We start from the raw sequence: 13,776 nt of genomic DNA on the forward strand, positions 1-13,776 counted from the left end.
TGTATAGACCCTCTATATACTCCTTCCACCTTTCTGCTTTCCCTTCTTTGCTTAGAACTGGGTTTCCATCTGAGCTCTTGATATTCATACAAGTCGTTCTCTTATCTCCAAAGGTCTCTTTAATTTTCCTGTAGGCGGTATCTATCTTACCCCTAGTGAGATAGGCCTCTACATCCTTACATTTGTCCTCTAGCCATCCCTGCTTAGCCATTTTGCACTTCCTGTCAATCTCATTTTTGAGACGTTTGTATTCCTTTTTTCCTGTTTCACTTACTGCATTTTTATATTTTCTCCTTTCTACAATTAAATTCAATATTTCTTCTGTTACCCAAGGATTTCTACTAGCCCTCGTCTTTTTATCTACTTGATCCTCTGTGGTCAGAATCCACATCTGCCCGTGGAAATGTCTTACAATTTAAAACCTGGTTCCTAAATCTCTGTCTTACCATTATATAATCTATCTGATACCTTCTACTATCTCCAGGATTCTTCCATGTATACAACCTTCTTTCATGATTCTTGAATCAAGTTTTATCTATGATTAAGTTATGCTCTGTGCAAATCTCTACCAGGCGGCTTCCTCTTTCATTTCTGAGCCCCAATCTATATTCACCTACTATGTTTCCTTCTTTCCCTTTTCCTACTCTCGAATTCCAGTCACCCATGACTATTAAATTTTTGTCTCCCTTCACTACCTGAATGATTTCTTTTATCTCATCATACATTTCATCAATTTCTTCATCATCTGCAGAGCTAGTTGGCATAGAAACTTGTACTACTGTAGCAGGTTTGGGCTTCGTGTCTATCTTGCCCACAATAACGTGTTCACTATGCTGTTTGTAGTAGCTTACCCACACTCCTATTTTTTTTATTCATTATTAAACTTACTCCTGCATTACCCCTATTTGATTTTGTTTTTATAACCCTGTATTCACCTGACCAAAAGTCTTGTTCCTCCAGCCACCGAACTTCACTAATTCCCACTATATCTCACTTTAACCTATTCATTTCCCTTTGTAAATTTTCTAACCTACCTGCCTGATTAAGGGATCTGACATTCCACCCTCCAATCCGTAGAACGCCAGTTTTCTTTCTGCTGATAACGATGTCCTCTTGAGTAGTCCCCACCCGGAGATCCGAATGGGGGACTATTTTACCGCCGGAATAATTTACCCAAAAGGACGCCATCATCATTTAATCATACAGTAAAGCTGCATGCCCTCAGGAAAAATTACAGCTGTAGTTTCCCATTGCTTTCAGCCGTTCGCAGTACCAAAACAGCAAGGTCGTTTTGGTTAGTGTTACAGGGCTAGATCAGTCAATCATCCAGACTGTTGCCCCTGCAACTACTGAAAAGGCTGCTGCCCCTCTTCAGGAACCACACGTTTGTCTGGCCTCTCAACATATATCCCTCCGTTGTGGTTGCACCTACGCGGTACGACTATCTGTATCATTGAGGCACACAAGCCTCCCCACCAACAGCAAGGTCCATGGTTCATAGGGGGGGGGGATATAATTATATTTCCAAAAAATGATTACTTTAAATGATATACAAACAATTAGATGAAAGAGAAAAGATGGAAAAGAAAATAAGCAGGAAAAACTTGAGACCAAAATATCATAGTTGAAAGTGGAAATTAAGAAGTAATACAGAAATTTATGAAAAAAAAGAATGAATATTAGACATAATGAGAAAGAGAAGAGTTGTATTCTATGGACACTGAAAAGGCTGGTTAAAAATGACAATGTAAAATATTTTTACCTTTTTTTGTCAAAAACAGAAAAACATTAATTATTTGTATCAGAAAACTAAGAAGTACCTAAGGAAAATGGAAATAATGGAGGAAGAAATAGTAGAAAGAGAGAATATCAGAGCTAAACTAAAAAGTTTCAAGGGCTTCCTGGAGAAAATATACAAACTGACAGGTGTAATATAGACAGGAGACAGAAGCTAAAAGCAAAGGGAAAGAATGAAGAACTGGTGGAAAGAAAGAAGACATACAGAGAGAAGAAAGAAGATATAAGATGTTTCCTGTGGTCCTTAGTAGGTCAAGCAAAAACGAAGTAATGATAACGACAGTAATAATAAAAATTAAACAGCTCTTCTGTGAGAGAAACACACACAGCTTGTTAACATTATTGGTACTTACAATGCACACAAAACACTTTTTATTACATTAAAAGTGCTCGTAAGTGTATTGTGAGTCATATTATCTTCAAAAATAGAGGAAAAGAGGAAGTAGAAACAGTTAAACATAGTGAACAGTTAAACATAGTGAAACAAACCAAGATAGCAAGTGCTTAGTGAAATAATACTGTGAATACACTCAAATTTGTGAAAATAAACGAGAAAAGAATCAAGTCTACAGATGTAATTTTTGCTGTTACAAGAGAGTTTGTTACGATATCAGGCTAGTGAAATTTGTATAAACTGTGGACACAGTGTAAATACAAATCAGTGCATGTACTAGTGAAAAACTTTCAAATAAGTGTGTAGTACAATTCTGAACTATATATTTAAAGCGCACAAATGAAATGGAAATGAAGACACAACAGTACCAGTATTCCAGGTATGTTTACTCTAATACGAATTTTTTTTGCCAAGCATGGGACAGAAAAGTAAACAACTATCGTCATGATGCACAGTATGTAAATTGGTCAGCGCAAGGCTTGAAAATAAACAAATAGATCATAAAATGGTACAAGGAAATACTCAGTATGAAACTTCCCAACAATGAATGAACGATGAAATTTTATGAATGGATGCTCTAATTGCACATCTTACTGATAGTTTGAAGACTCTAAAAGAACAATTAAACTGTATGAGTGCCACAAACAGTGCATCAATTCTTTCAGATGACTGAAAATGTGTACCAAATTTACAAAAGGAAAAACAAAACAGCAACATTGCTGAATGTTCTGATAATTGTGTTACATCACACATCCCAGTAAAAGTAAGTACTGAACAAACAGAAATGCAATTAGCAGGGAATGGGACCAGGAATCAATGTAATACAGCTATGCCAGAAACTAAAGTTCTTATGTTGACTGACAAAAATGGCAGAAACTATCCAAGCCTGTTAAATGAATTATCACAAGAAATACTCTCTGTAACATCCTTTGTTAAACCAGATGTGTTATTTAATGAAGTTACTAGAGACATTCATAGCAGAATCAAACACATAGGAAAAGAAGACACTCTAATAGTCTGTGCTGGATCAAATGACAGCAGAAACTGGAAGATGACCTGTAATTTCAAAAATGCTGTAGAAGAGTTAATCAGGAATATGTTACACCCAAAGTTGATACTGTGTACAATTCTGTACCAGTAAGGAAGGGTACAGAAAAATTATGTCATATATCAGCTGAACAAGTACACTATAAAAACCTGTGAACAATACAATCATGTCACAGTACTTAACATAAACAGATTCCTAAGAAGACAAGATTTCACATGGCAAGGATTGCATACAAACAAAAGAGGAAAAAAGAAACTATGCAGAGAATTAAAGTATGCAATTACAACCAAAAAGCAGACCATAGTTATGGGAAACAACATAGCAGTAACCATGATGCCAGAAGTAGAAAAATATTTTATAGAATCAAAAAACCAGGAAGATGGAAAAACTGGACCATCACATTCCACATTCCAACAGTGAGATTGACCACACTGAACCAAGAAAAATAGATGCAAACGCAGCATTAAGAGCAGTACTGGAACAAGCAACATCATTGTCATCCCGGTCAACAGCAGAACCACAACCACCATTGGCAACAGCAGCACAACCACAGTCACCAGTGGCAGCAGCATCCCTAGAATCATTATCATCAGAAACACAGGCAACAAGAAAAGAATCAACATCAATAACAGAAAATGCAACATCAACACTAGCAGAAGTAATAGAAAGCACTCATCCTCCTAACACAACAAGAGGTTAACCACCATGCCAACTGAAGGAGCAGGCAACATTGGAAAACTCATCAAATGGTCGTTTACTGAGGAAGAAGAAAGCAGCAGTTCCATCCCATCTCAATGATTTTTTGCTGAAAGGCTACAGGAAACCCTCAGTAAGATAAGTACAAGTGTAATATTCTTAAATATGAATGTGTAGTCTCCTAAGAAAAAACTTAATGAACTTCAGTATTGGCTGGAAAACTTAAAACTGCACGATGATTTCAATAAATGAACACTGGCTTAGGAATGAGGAATGAGGAACTAAAATTAAGTGTACCATATGGATATGAATTGGCAACCAGCTACTGTAGAACAAGTATTAAACATGGTGGTGTATTTGTATATGTTAAAAATAGTGTGAACCTAATCTATGAAGTTATAGATGTAAGTGGACTGTGCATAGAAGCAAAATTTGAAACTGCAGCCATAATGTAGCCAAACGAGGAAATTGTAATAGCTTCAGTATACCACCTCCCAAAACACAATGAAGACATGTTTTTGGAGCTTCTGAAGAAACAGATACTCTTGCTGCTCAAATACAAAAATTACAGAATACTAATATTTGGTGATATCAATATAGACAATAGGTTTATGAATAGAAAGGTTGATCACTTGCTAAATACATTAAGACCCCTTATCTTCAGTTGCATAAATGACAAACCTACAAGACAGGAAGTATGTCTAGATAACATGATTTGTATTTCATCTAAACAAAACAGAATTCAACACAATTGAGCTAGGCATTTTGGATCATGAGGGACTATGGCTCAGACAAACTCTTTACTGTAAGCCAACTAAAACTTCCACAGACTGTAGAAAGATTATAAGACCAATTAATGAATCAAAGCTAAACAAGTTGATAAATAAACTGAATTTAATAAAATGCGATCAAATAAGAACCACTGCAGGTGCAAATGAATCTACCAACAAATTTCTAGAACTGTTAACTGAAAATTTTGAAGCCTGTTGTCCTAAACACTGCAAGAAAAATATCAAAGCAAAATTGTTACACCCCACATCTAAGTAGAATAAGAATCATAATGCTACTCTATCATGATAGGTCCAAGCACAATAATGCTGACAAGGAAATGTACATGAGAGTGAAAAAGATTTACAGGTCTGAAATCAAGGCAGCTAAGTGCAAAGCAAATGATAGATAAAAACTGAAATCAGTAAATAAATGCAAAGCTGCATGGGAAATTATTAAAACAGAAACTAATTGTCATGATAAAGTATACCAGACACCAATTCCACCTAATATTCTAAATGCGCATTCTGTCAGTCCTCAATCAGATAACAGCATAATGGAGAATTTTTTACTAAATTCATTAGGCCACTTGAAGAACAAAATCATTCCAGTGCTGAATAGACTGGGTTACCATACTGATCAATTTATAGAACTATAAACTATAGTTTTGAGTAGGTACCGTACCTGCAGAGTATTGTGTTTTAATACACCAAGTAGAAAAGCCACTCTTATAGCACTAGCTTTTTCAGTAACAATAGGTGCAGATGCCCATGTCTGCCTGATTGCTGCTCGAGCTTCAAAGTTACCAACAGCTGAGCATACAACAATGAGGAGAAACAGCTTTTTGCTACAAATATCTGGTTGAGGAATAATTGCTGTCAAATTCTCTGGCAGCACATAGAGCCGCAAATCTCTGCTTGTATTTACAGACCAGCCTGGAATATTTAGTGTAGTCAAATAATATTGCATCTGACAGTTACAAAAAACACAAATGACTGTAAAATAAACATTTTCATGGGATCCACCACATCTCAATTGCATTACAGCACACCATGACCACAAAAGCATTCTTTATCAAAAGCCATAAATTTCTTGAGATACTCAGTGGGACCAACAGTCAACTTTTAAATCCTCTTAGGATTCCATTACACAGACCCTCCTTGGGCACTATACAATTTCAAGAATAAAAAACAAGAGATTATGTTTAATAAAATATTCTTGGTCTTAATGCCATATAAATTACAGTAACCCTAGCTTTTGACAGCAAAATTATTTCTGGAACTATTTTTATAAATTTATTTTTGTACTTCAACTTTCTTGCATATAGGAATCAAACAATATGGCATGAAAAATGATTCATTTTCAATTAAATGTAAGCAATGTTCATATTCAATAACCCTCCTTGGTTTATCTGAGAACACTTGCTCATTCTCTTTTAGCACTCAATAAAATTCCCTCTTTTCACTTAACAATTTGAAGACCAGTCACTTAGAGGAATTTTGGGCCTAGAAAATGAGCCATTTATGGCATTATTTAAAGTGGTCCTGGTAATATGTAATTGATATATCTTAAACAGTAATACATACTAAAAAAGACCAAGCTTCAAGATTTATTTTTCATACTTACTTTAGTTCTTCAGTAGGTTATAGCTTCCAAAATCATGATGACAGCAATTATAAATGTCTTTCTAAAAAAAGAAGTTCAAGGTGAGGTACTAATCAGTTTATACCAATTGAGCTTCTGAAATTTTTTGCTCACTCAACTAACACGACATATCTGTAGAAGACTTACAGTGAACTGTGAAACATGAAATTGTGTCGACACAATCACATATTGGCTCAGCCATTTGTGACAGCAGCTGTTACATTCGCTAGTGTTTCTTTGAAAATAATTCTAGAAATTGGCAACAGAAGGCAAAACTTTGAAGAGACAAGCAGCAAGACATCCATACAATGTTCGCATATGAAATGAATCGAGTTTTTGAGCAACAAGAGGGTGGGTCATGTGGAGTGAAAATCATCATGCAGTTTTCTCCATAATTCCTGCACTATTTCTGACTCAGATAATCTTCCTCTTTGATATTCTAACTTCCTAAATCAATTCTCACAACACATTTTCATGGAGTTTCTCCCGTGAATTGCTGACATTCATATGATTACAAATCCATTCCACAAATTATCTTTTTTTTGTACAGACCAATATTCCAAGAAGTTGTCCTTAAATTTAGAAAATGTCTGTTCAGTATGGTAAGTCCAAATTTAAACAACACTTTTTCACATAACCTGCCAGAGCATCAACCAGTGTATATTTTCTGTTTGTCACTTATTTCAACATGTAAAAGTCTGCCACAATTCTTTACGAGATTTTCACTGTGCAACCAATTTGTTTCTTCCATGAATCAAACTTTCTTCCTTGCTCAACAGCTCTGTTCCATGTACAACTAATTGTAAAGAATTTGTCTGTTTTGTAACTCTTGTTGCAATAATTCCATCTCAAAGCAAATTTCTAATGGTGTATTCCCAATCGTTCCTTTAAACTTCTGCTTTCCAAAAAAACCTAAGCAGACATCTACATCATTTTGAACATTCAAAATTGTAATTCTCAATACTGGGATCTCTACATCTGTTTCTTCATGGATTCTGTGGTACCGATAGTAACGATGCCACGGAATAGTTTCTCAAGTTGGCACCTCGAGAGACACAGACAACAGCGCACTCTAGCCAGTGCTGTCAAGGTCTACGAGCTCTGCGACTGCTTCAGCCCATTTCATCAGGTGCAGACAGCCAGTACACTTTGCTTCGACTTCGCACCACCTTGCAAGTTATGTAATATGTCTGCATATATTTATCCACTAGTAAACGTGTTTTAACTTTATTGGCAGTACTGACGTAATTTACCTTTTCCTGTTCCTACCCACGCGCCGCCTCCCAGGCGCGATACAAAAGATGTCGACCAACAAGGATGGGATTAAATTTTTTTTTTTTTTTTGCATCTCCTATCATTTCCTTTTTTTGCTCGGTACTGGTTTAGCTTTTTTTTTTTTGTGATTTCACAGTGTGACCGTGTGGGTCTATGACTGTTCCCCCAGTTGCTATAAAATTTTCATTTGTGTACACTATGGCTTTACCACAGGAACAGGCTTCGCTGTCCGATCTTGTACATCTTCAGGCTCAGCAAATGACGCAGCAGCTTGCTGCCATAAGTGGATTGGTCACACTACAAACTGCAGTTGCTTTGACGCCTCCTATGCCACCGCCTGTACCAACGCCATCGCCGATGGTGCCACCATTTTGTGCCTTCAGTCCAGACGTTGAATGCTGGGCAGAATACATTAGCCAGCTCGAGGCACACTTCACAGCTTATAACGTACCAGGTACAGAGCGGCTTTTTTTTTCATTGCCAACGTGGGTGTTGTGTTATACCGTGTGCTCGTGAAATTGTTTCCCACAACTGTCCAGCAACTAAAACTTATGACAAAGTGATTGATGCTTTGAACTCTCACTTCCTTGACAGCGTAAATGTGGTACCTGCATATTACAAATTCTTTCGTATCTGGCCTGGCCCTACTCAGTCTAATAAATCTTGGTTAGCAGACCTTCAGGGACTAACTTCTGATTGTGATTTTAATTGCTCATGTGGACACTCAAATGCGGATATAATGATTAGAGACGCTATTGTGCAGAATGTGGTGGATCACCGCATCCACGAACAAATCCTCTGATTTATAGACCCATCTTTGCAGGAAGTTGTGGACTTGCTAGACAGACAAGATACTTTAGACATGGCTACTTCTGCATTCAACGTGACCCTGGGTGTGTGTACTTTTAGTGTGGCACAACACGTGCCCTCCCGCCCACTAGCACGGCCAGCCACGCCACGCAGCTCGCGCGCTCATAAACATGGTTCAAATCAGGCACCCTCTAAGAAACTGAAATCCTGATCGAAGTGCTTTCATGCCCACCCATGGGACAGTTGCCTATCCCATCAAGCACAGTGTTACTTTTGTAATAAGAAAGGACATGTGCAAGGTGTGTGCAGTAAGAGAAACAATAATTCCAAACTTGTCTCCCGTTTATGTGACTCGCATGGGCGTCACCACAACGGCAACTGCCATGATCATAATTCACATCTGCTGATGGACGTTAATGCCATTTATTCAAAGCCTTCTACTTCACGTGCAACAACAGCTCGTCATGTGAATCAAGTTTTGCCAGACACTTCCTCTCGCATTCAGCGCGATGTGAGGAAACTTTTTGTTACTTTGCATATTTGTGGACATTCTGTTCGCATGCAGCTGGAGGCTGGTGTGTCAGTTTCTTTACTGCACAAATCTACATATGACTTGCTTGGTTCACCCCCACTTCGTCATTCACATTCCATGCTGACTGCATTTACTGGACAGGAGATATCAGTGCTCGGCGTGTGTAGTTTGCAAGCCACGTATGGTGCCACAATGCGTACAGTGTCTTTCCATGTGCTCTGCTCTAGTGATACTACGAACATTTTTGGCATGGACATATTTGAACTCTTTGGCCTCGCAGTTCAGGACAATGTCCTTTGCATCAACACTAGTGACCACGCAGACAGTGTTGCCACACTATGCGATGATTTTGCTGAACTCTTTTCTGATGGCCTTATTGTGTCACGGACTTTGCAGTGCATGTTGTAGTTAAAGACAATGCCATGCCTATTTTCCAGTGTGCTCGCCCGGTACCGCATGCACTGTGTGATGCAGTAGGTGCTGAACTTACGTATTTGCAAGACAGTGGTGTCATTGAACCTGTTTCTGCTTCGCAATGGGCTTCGCCTATCATGCATGTGAAAAAACCAAACGGTCATCTCCGTATTTGTGCTGACTTTAAGTCAACAGTAAATCCCCAGACAGTGGTAGCTACGTTTCCATTACCGCATCCTGAATACATTTTTGATAAGCTTGGTGCAGGAAAATTCTTTTTCGCAATTGACTTGTGGGACGCATACTTTCAGAGTCTGCTCGACGAACATTTGCAGCGCTATTTTGTGATCAACACACACTTTGGATTGTTAAAGTTTCGCCGCCTTCCATTCAGTTGTGCTTCGGCTCCTGCTATTTTTCAGTCTCATTTCCAGCAGTTTTGTGCCACTGTCCCTGGTTGTGCCAATTACCTGGACAATATAGTTGTATCAGGTCGTACCCCTGACGAACATTTGCAGAATTTGCGTGCCTTGTTTACTGTGCTTTTGCAGGCAGGACTAAAGTGTAACAGGAACAAGTGCAATTTTTTTCAAACTGAGATTCAGTATTTAGGACATATGATTAATGGACAGGGTATGCAACCCTCACCGTCACATCTTAGTGCGATTAGAGACTTGCCAGTGCCCAGTAACTTGAAAGAACTTCAGTCTGTGTTGGGCTAAATCACTTACTATATTTGGTTTATACCACATGCAGTGCAGATTGCAGCACCTTTGCATCGTCTTCGGCGTAAGAACATTCCTTTTGTTTGGTCTTCGGAATGTGACACTGCTTTCAACAAGCTCAAATCTGCTTTGTTGAGTGATTGCTGTTTGATTCCTTTCGATCCATCCAAACCAGTTGTTTTGCTGTCAATGCATCTTCTCACAGCATTCTAGTGTGGTTCTGTCACACCGCATTAATTCCGTCGATTGCCCGATCATTTTTGCATCTAAGTTGCTCAATTCTGCATAGAAAAACTATTCTCAAATCGAGAAAAAAGCTTTAGCTATTGTATATGGAGTAACTAAGTTTCGTGATTTTTGTACGGTCACAAGTTCTATTTGGTCACCGACCATAAACCTTTGACATTGTTGCTCCACCCGTCAAAGCCAGTTCTGGCCCGTACCACACAAAAGTTGCAATGTTGGTCTTTGTTTTTGTCCAGCTACAATTACGAAATCTTGTTTCGGCCTACGGCGCAGCATGGCAATGCTGATGCTTTGTCCTGCATGTTTATTGATTTGCAAGATAAATACTTAACTGATGGTTCCCCCGTGGATTTTTGTCGCATTGCTGCCGCAACAGTCACCGATGCTTCTTTGCAGATTCTTTTGCAGTATATTCGTACTCAATGGCCTCCATCTGCTACGCAAATTCTTGATCCACTTGTTCGACGTCACTTTGCGCAACATCACAACTTGTCTATACACCACGGTGTTATCTTGTTACGAACTTTACAATAATCAGTCTCGTGTGGTTGTACCTCGTTTACTGCACAATGGTCATTGGGGTATAGTGCGGACGAAGCAATTAGCGCGTCATCACTGCACTTGGGTTGGCATTGATAAACAAATTGAGAATTTGCTTGCTAACTGTAGATCTTGCGCAGAGCATCAATCTGCTCCCCGCCAGTGCTTCTTTGCATGGTCGACTACTACTGTGCATTGGCAGCGCGTTCATATTGATTTTGCAGGTCCTTTCTGGGACACCCGCTGGTTGATAGTTATTGATGCTTACAGCAACTTTCCTTCTGTTGTACCTATGTCCTCTACTACATCTGCCAGAGCTATTCAGGCGTTGATGTCTATTTTTTGCATTGAGAGCCTTCCTGAGGTTATTGTCTCCGACAATGGCCCCAATTCATGTCTTCCGAGTTTGCAGCATTCTGTGCTACCAATGGCATTCGCCATCTGACTCAGCCCCATCCACCCCCAGTCAAATGGAGAGGCTGAACGCTTTGTGCGTATGTTTAAGTCGCAGATGAGCAAGTTGCGTGCCTCGCACTCTCGCATGTGTGCGCTCTGGACTTTCCTTGCTTTCTATCGCTCTCAGCCGTGCAACACCCGTTCCCCAACAGAATTGCTACATGGCCGCACCCATCGGTTGGCCCTGCAGTTATTGCACCCATTGCTGCAAGCTCCCACTGCTTCGCATCATTCTGGCTTGGCGCCACATGATTTGGTGTTATATCACATTTTCTCTGGCAGGGAGCACTGAGAGCAGGGGCGCATTCTTCGCCAGCATGGCCGTGCCTTATTTGTCATTTCTGATCCCTCCAGCACTGTCAAACGACACCAGAACCAGATTTGTTTGTGCCGTCCTTGCTTTTCTGCCGCTGGTTGTTTTCCGGCAGAATTGGAGGCTTCACGGCTTCCGCCACCACGGCCCATGACTCCACTGACAGCGCCTCTGCCGTGGGCACGCCTCCTGTCATCACCGCTGCCAGTCTGGTCACCTGCTCCGGAGGGACACGTCCCGCCGCCGCTGACGACGCGTTCCTCCGTGGTGCCAGAAGTGATGGACGCTGATGCTGCCGTTATGCCGCCGTCGCCCATGGAGTTCGTTGCTCTGCCTCCTCCTACGAACATACCCAGTAGCGGTGTGCGGCCTGGGCAGGTTTTCCATGGGGCATTTTCCTTGCCCCCTCGCGAGCAATTCAGAGTCATGGGTGGACAGCGCGCCCCGGCCGCTGTCCACCCCCTCAGCTGCAGCACCCCTGGGTCCCTTCCCCTCGCCACCGGGAACCATACTCAATGATGGCGCGTTGTTTCAGGGGGGAAGGATGTGGTATCAATAGAATAGTTTCTCAAGTTGGCACTACGAGAGACACAGATGACAGCGCCCTCTAGCCGGTGCTGTCAAGGTCTACGAGCTCCGTGACTGCTTCAGCCCATTTAATCAGGTGCAGACAGCCAGGACACTTCGCATCAACTTTGCACCACCTTGCAAGTTATGTTATATGTCTGCATATTTTTATCCACTAGTAAAGGTGTTTTAACTGTATTGGCAGTACTAACGTAATTTACCTTTTCCTGTTCCTACCCACCCACGTGCTACCTCCCAGACGGGATACAAAAGATTTCAGTTTTTTAATACTGAAAAAACCAGGGCAACAGTCTGGATGATTGACTGATCTGGCCTTGTAACACTAACTAAAACGGCCTTGCTGTGCTGGTATTGTGAACGGCTCAAAGCAAGGGGAAACTACAGCCGTAATTTTTCCCGAGGGCTTGCAGCTTTACTGTATGGCATGGAGAGCTGCATCAAACCAGTCTTAGGACTGAAGACCACCACCACCACAACAACAACAACAACAACAACAACAACTGAAATGGATTCTTGTACCTTAGTAGTACCTTACTGTCCACACCTGGTTCAATGCTCTTTTTTACTTGCTGTACTTCTGAATCAAACCTCCTGCAGATGTCTACAACTTGACATTGAGTTTCAGTCAGTTCTTCCTTAAGAAAACCCATAATAGATGTATTGAGCTCTGTATTCTCTCACTCTGTTTGTTCAAAATAGGCAAATTTGCTTTTGTTTTACTTGTGAGATAAGTCCCTATTTTCCTAATTCTAACTTTCTTTTCCATAATTTTGCCTTCTATCATAATACTGTTTGCTTCTATGTTACTGCTAAGATCACTTTGCAGGATAATCATATTTCTTTGCATCATGTCCATATTAGTACTCGTGTTACTTTTAAATATTTGTTTCATTTCAGAATTGAAGAATTGCTGTTTGACGTCTGCATTCTGATTCAGTTCAATAATTTCATTTTCATAATCTTCCAGTTCATCTTGAATTTCAACACAAAATGGACTGTGTTCACTTAATGGATTTGTAACATTATATGTGCCTGCACAAACTACTGCTTGTGTCATGTGTTAGCCCCCACATAAATCTTCTGTGTTCTCCTCTTGACCATTTCCATATTCTATGTCACCTTCTATGTGTCCAGTTTCTGTGTTATCCTCATGCATTTTTTGACTCCATCTTAATTATAGCATTTCCTACTACAATTCATATTCAGATTATAGTGTTCTCCTAGTGTTCCAAAATCTCTTCAGAGATTGTGGGGTGAAGGTCTTTGTGGTCCTGACTCATGAACCATGGGACAAACTTGGCGGCAACATGATGCATTCCAAGATGCTGCATTAGGATTTCATGACATGATTAAACTGAAATGTAACATTCTTATGCAGTCTCTCAGACTGTCAGTCTTTGACTGGCAAGCACAGTTTTGTTGATGTTCCTGACAGGAGCATTGTTGGTAGATGTGGAAGGGCATCTTGAATGAGGGTCACCTTTAACTTCCGTCTGGCCATTTTTAAACCATGTGAACCATTTTTAACAC

The 13,776-nt window shown here is 40.0% G+C and overlaps 1 protein-coding gene across 1 annotated transcript in view; it reads right to left on the bottom strand.

Moving 5' to 3' along the window:
* The window catches only part of LOC126484871 (beta-1,3-galactosyltransferase 1-like), a 72,457-nt gene extending 59,154 nt beyond the window's left edge, over positions 1-13,303 (bottom strand). The window contains exons 1-3 of the mRNA XM_050108466.1: positions 13,001-13,303; positions 12,777-12,881; positions 5,388-5,672 (exon numbers count right to left, since the gene is read on the bottom strand). Coding sequence (XP_049964423.1) covers positions 5,388-5,672; positions 12,777-12,881; positions 13,001-13,303 — 693 coding nt within the window. The remainder of the gene's footprint in view (positions 1-5,387; positions 5,673-12,776; positions 12,882-13,000) is intronic.
* Between the last annotated feature and the right edge of the window lie 473 nt (positions 13,304-13,776).

The sequence above is a fragment of the Schistocerca serialis genome, chromosome 6 (assembly GCF_023864345.2).
Source record: "Schistocerca serialis cubense isolate TAMUIC-IGC-003099 chromosome 6, iqSchSeri2.2, whole genome shotgun sequence".
Lineage (NCBI taxonomy): Eukaryota > Metazoa > Arthropoda > Insecta > Orthoptera > Acrididae > Schistocerca > Schistocerca serialis.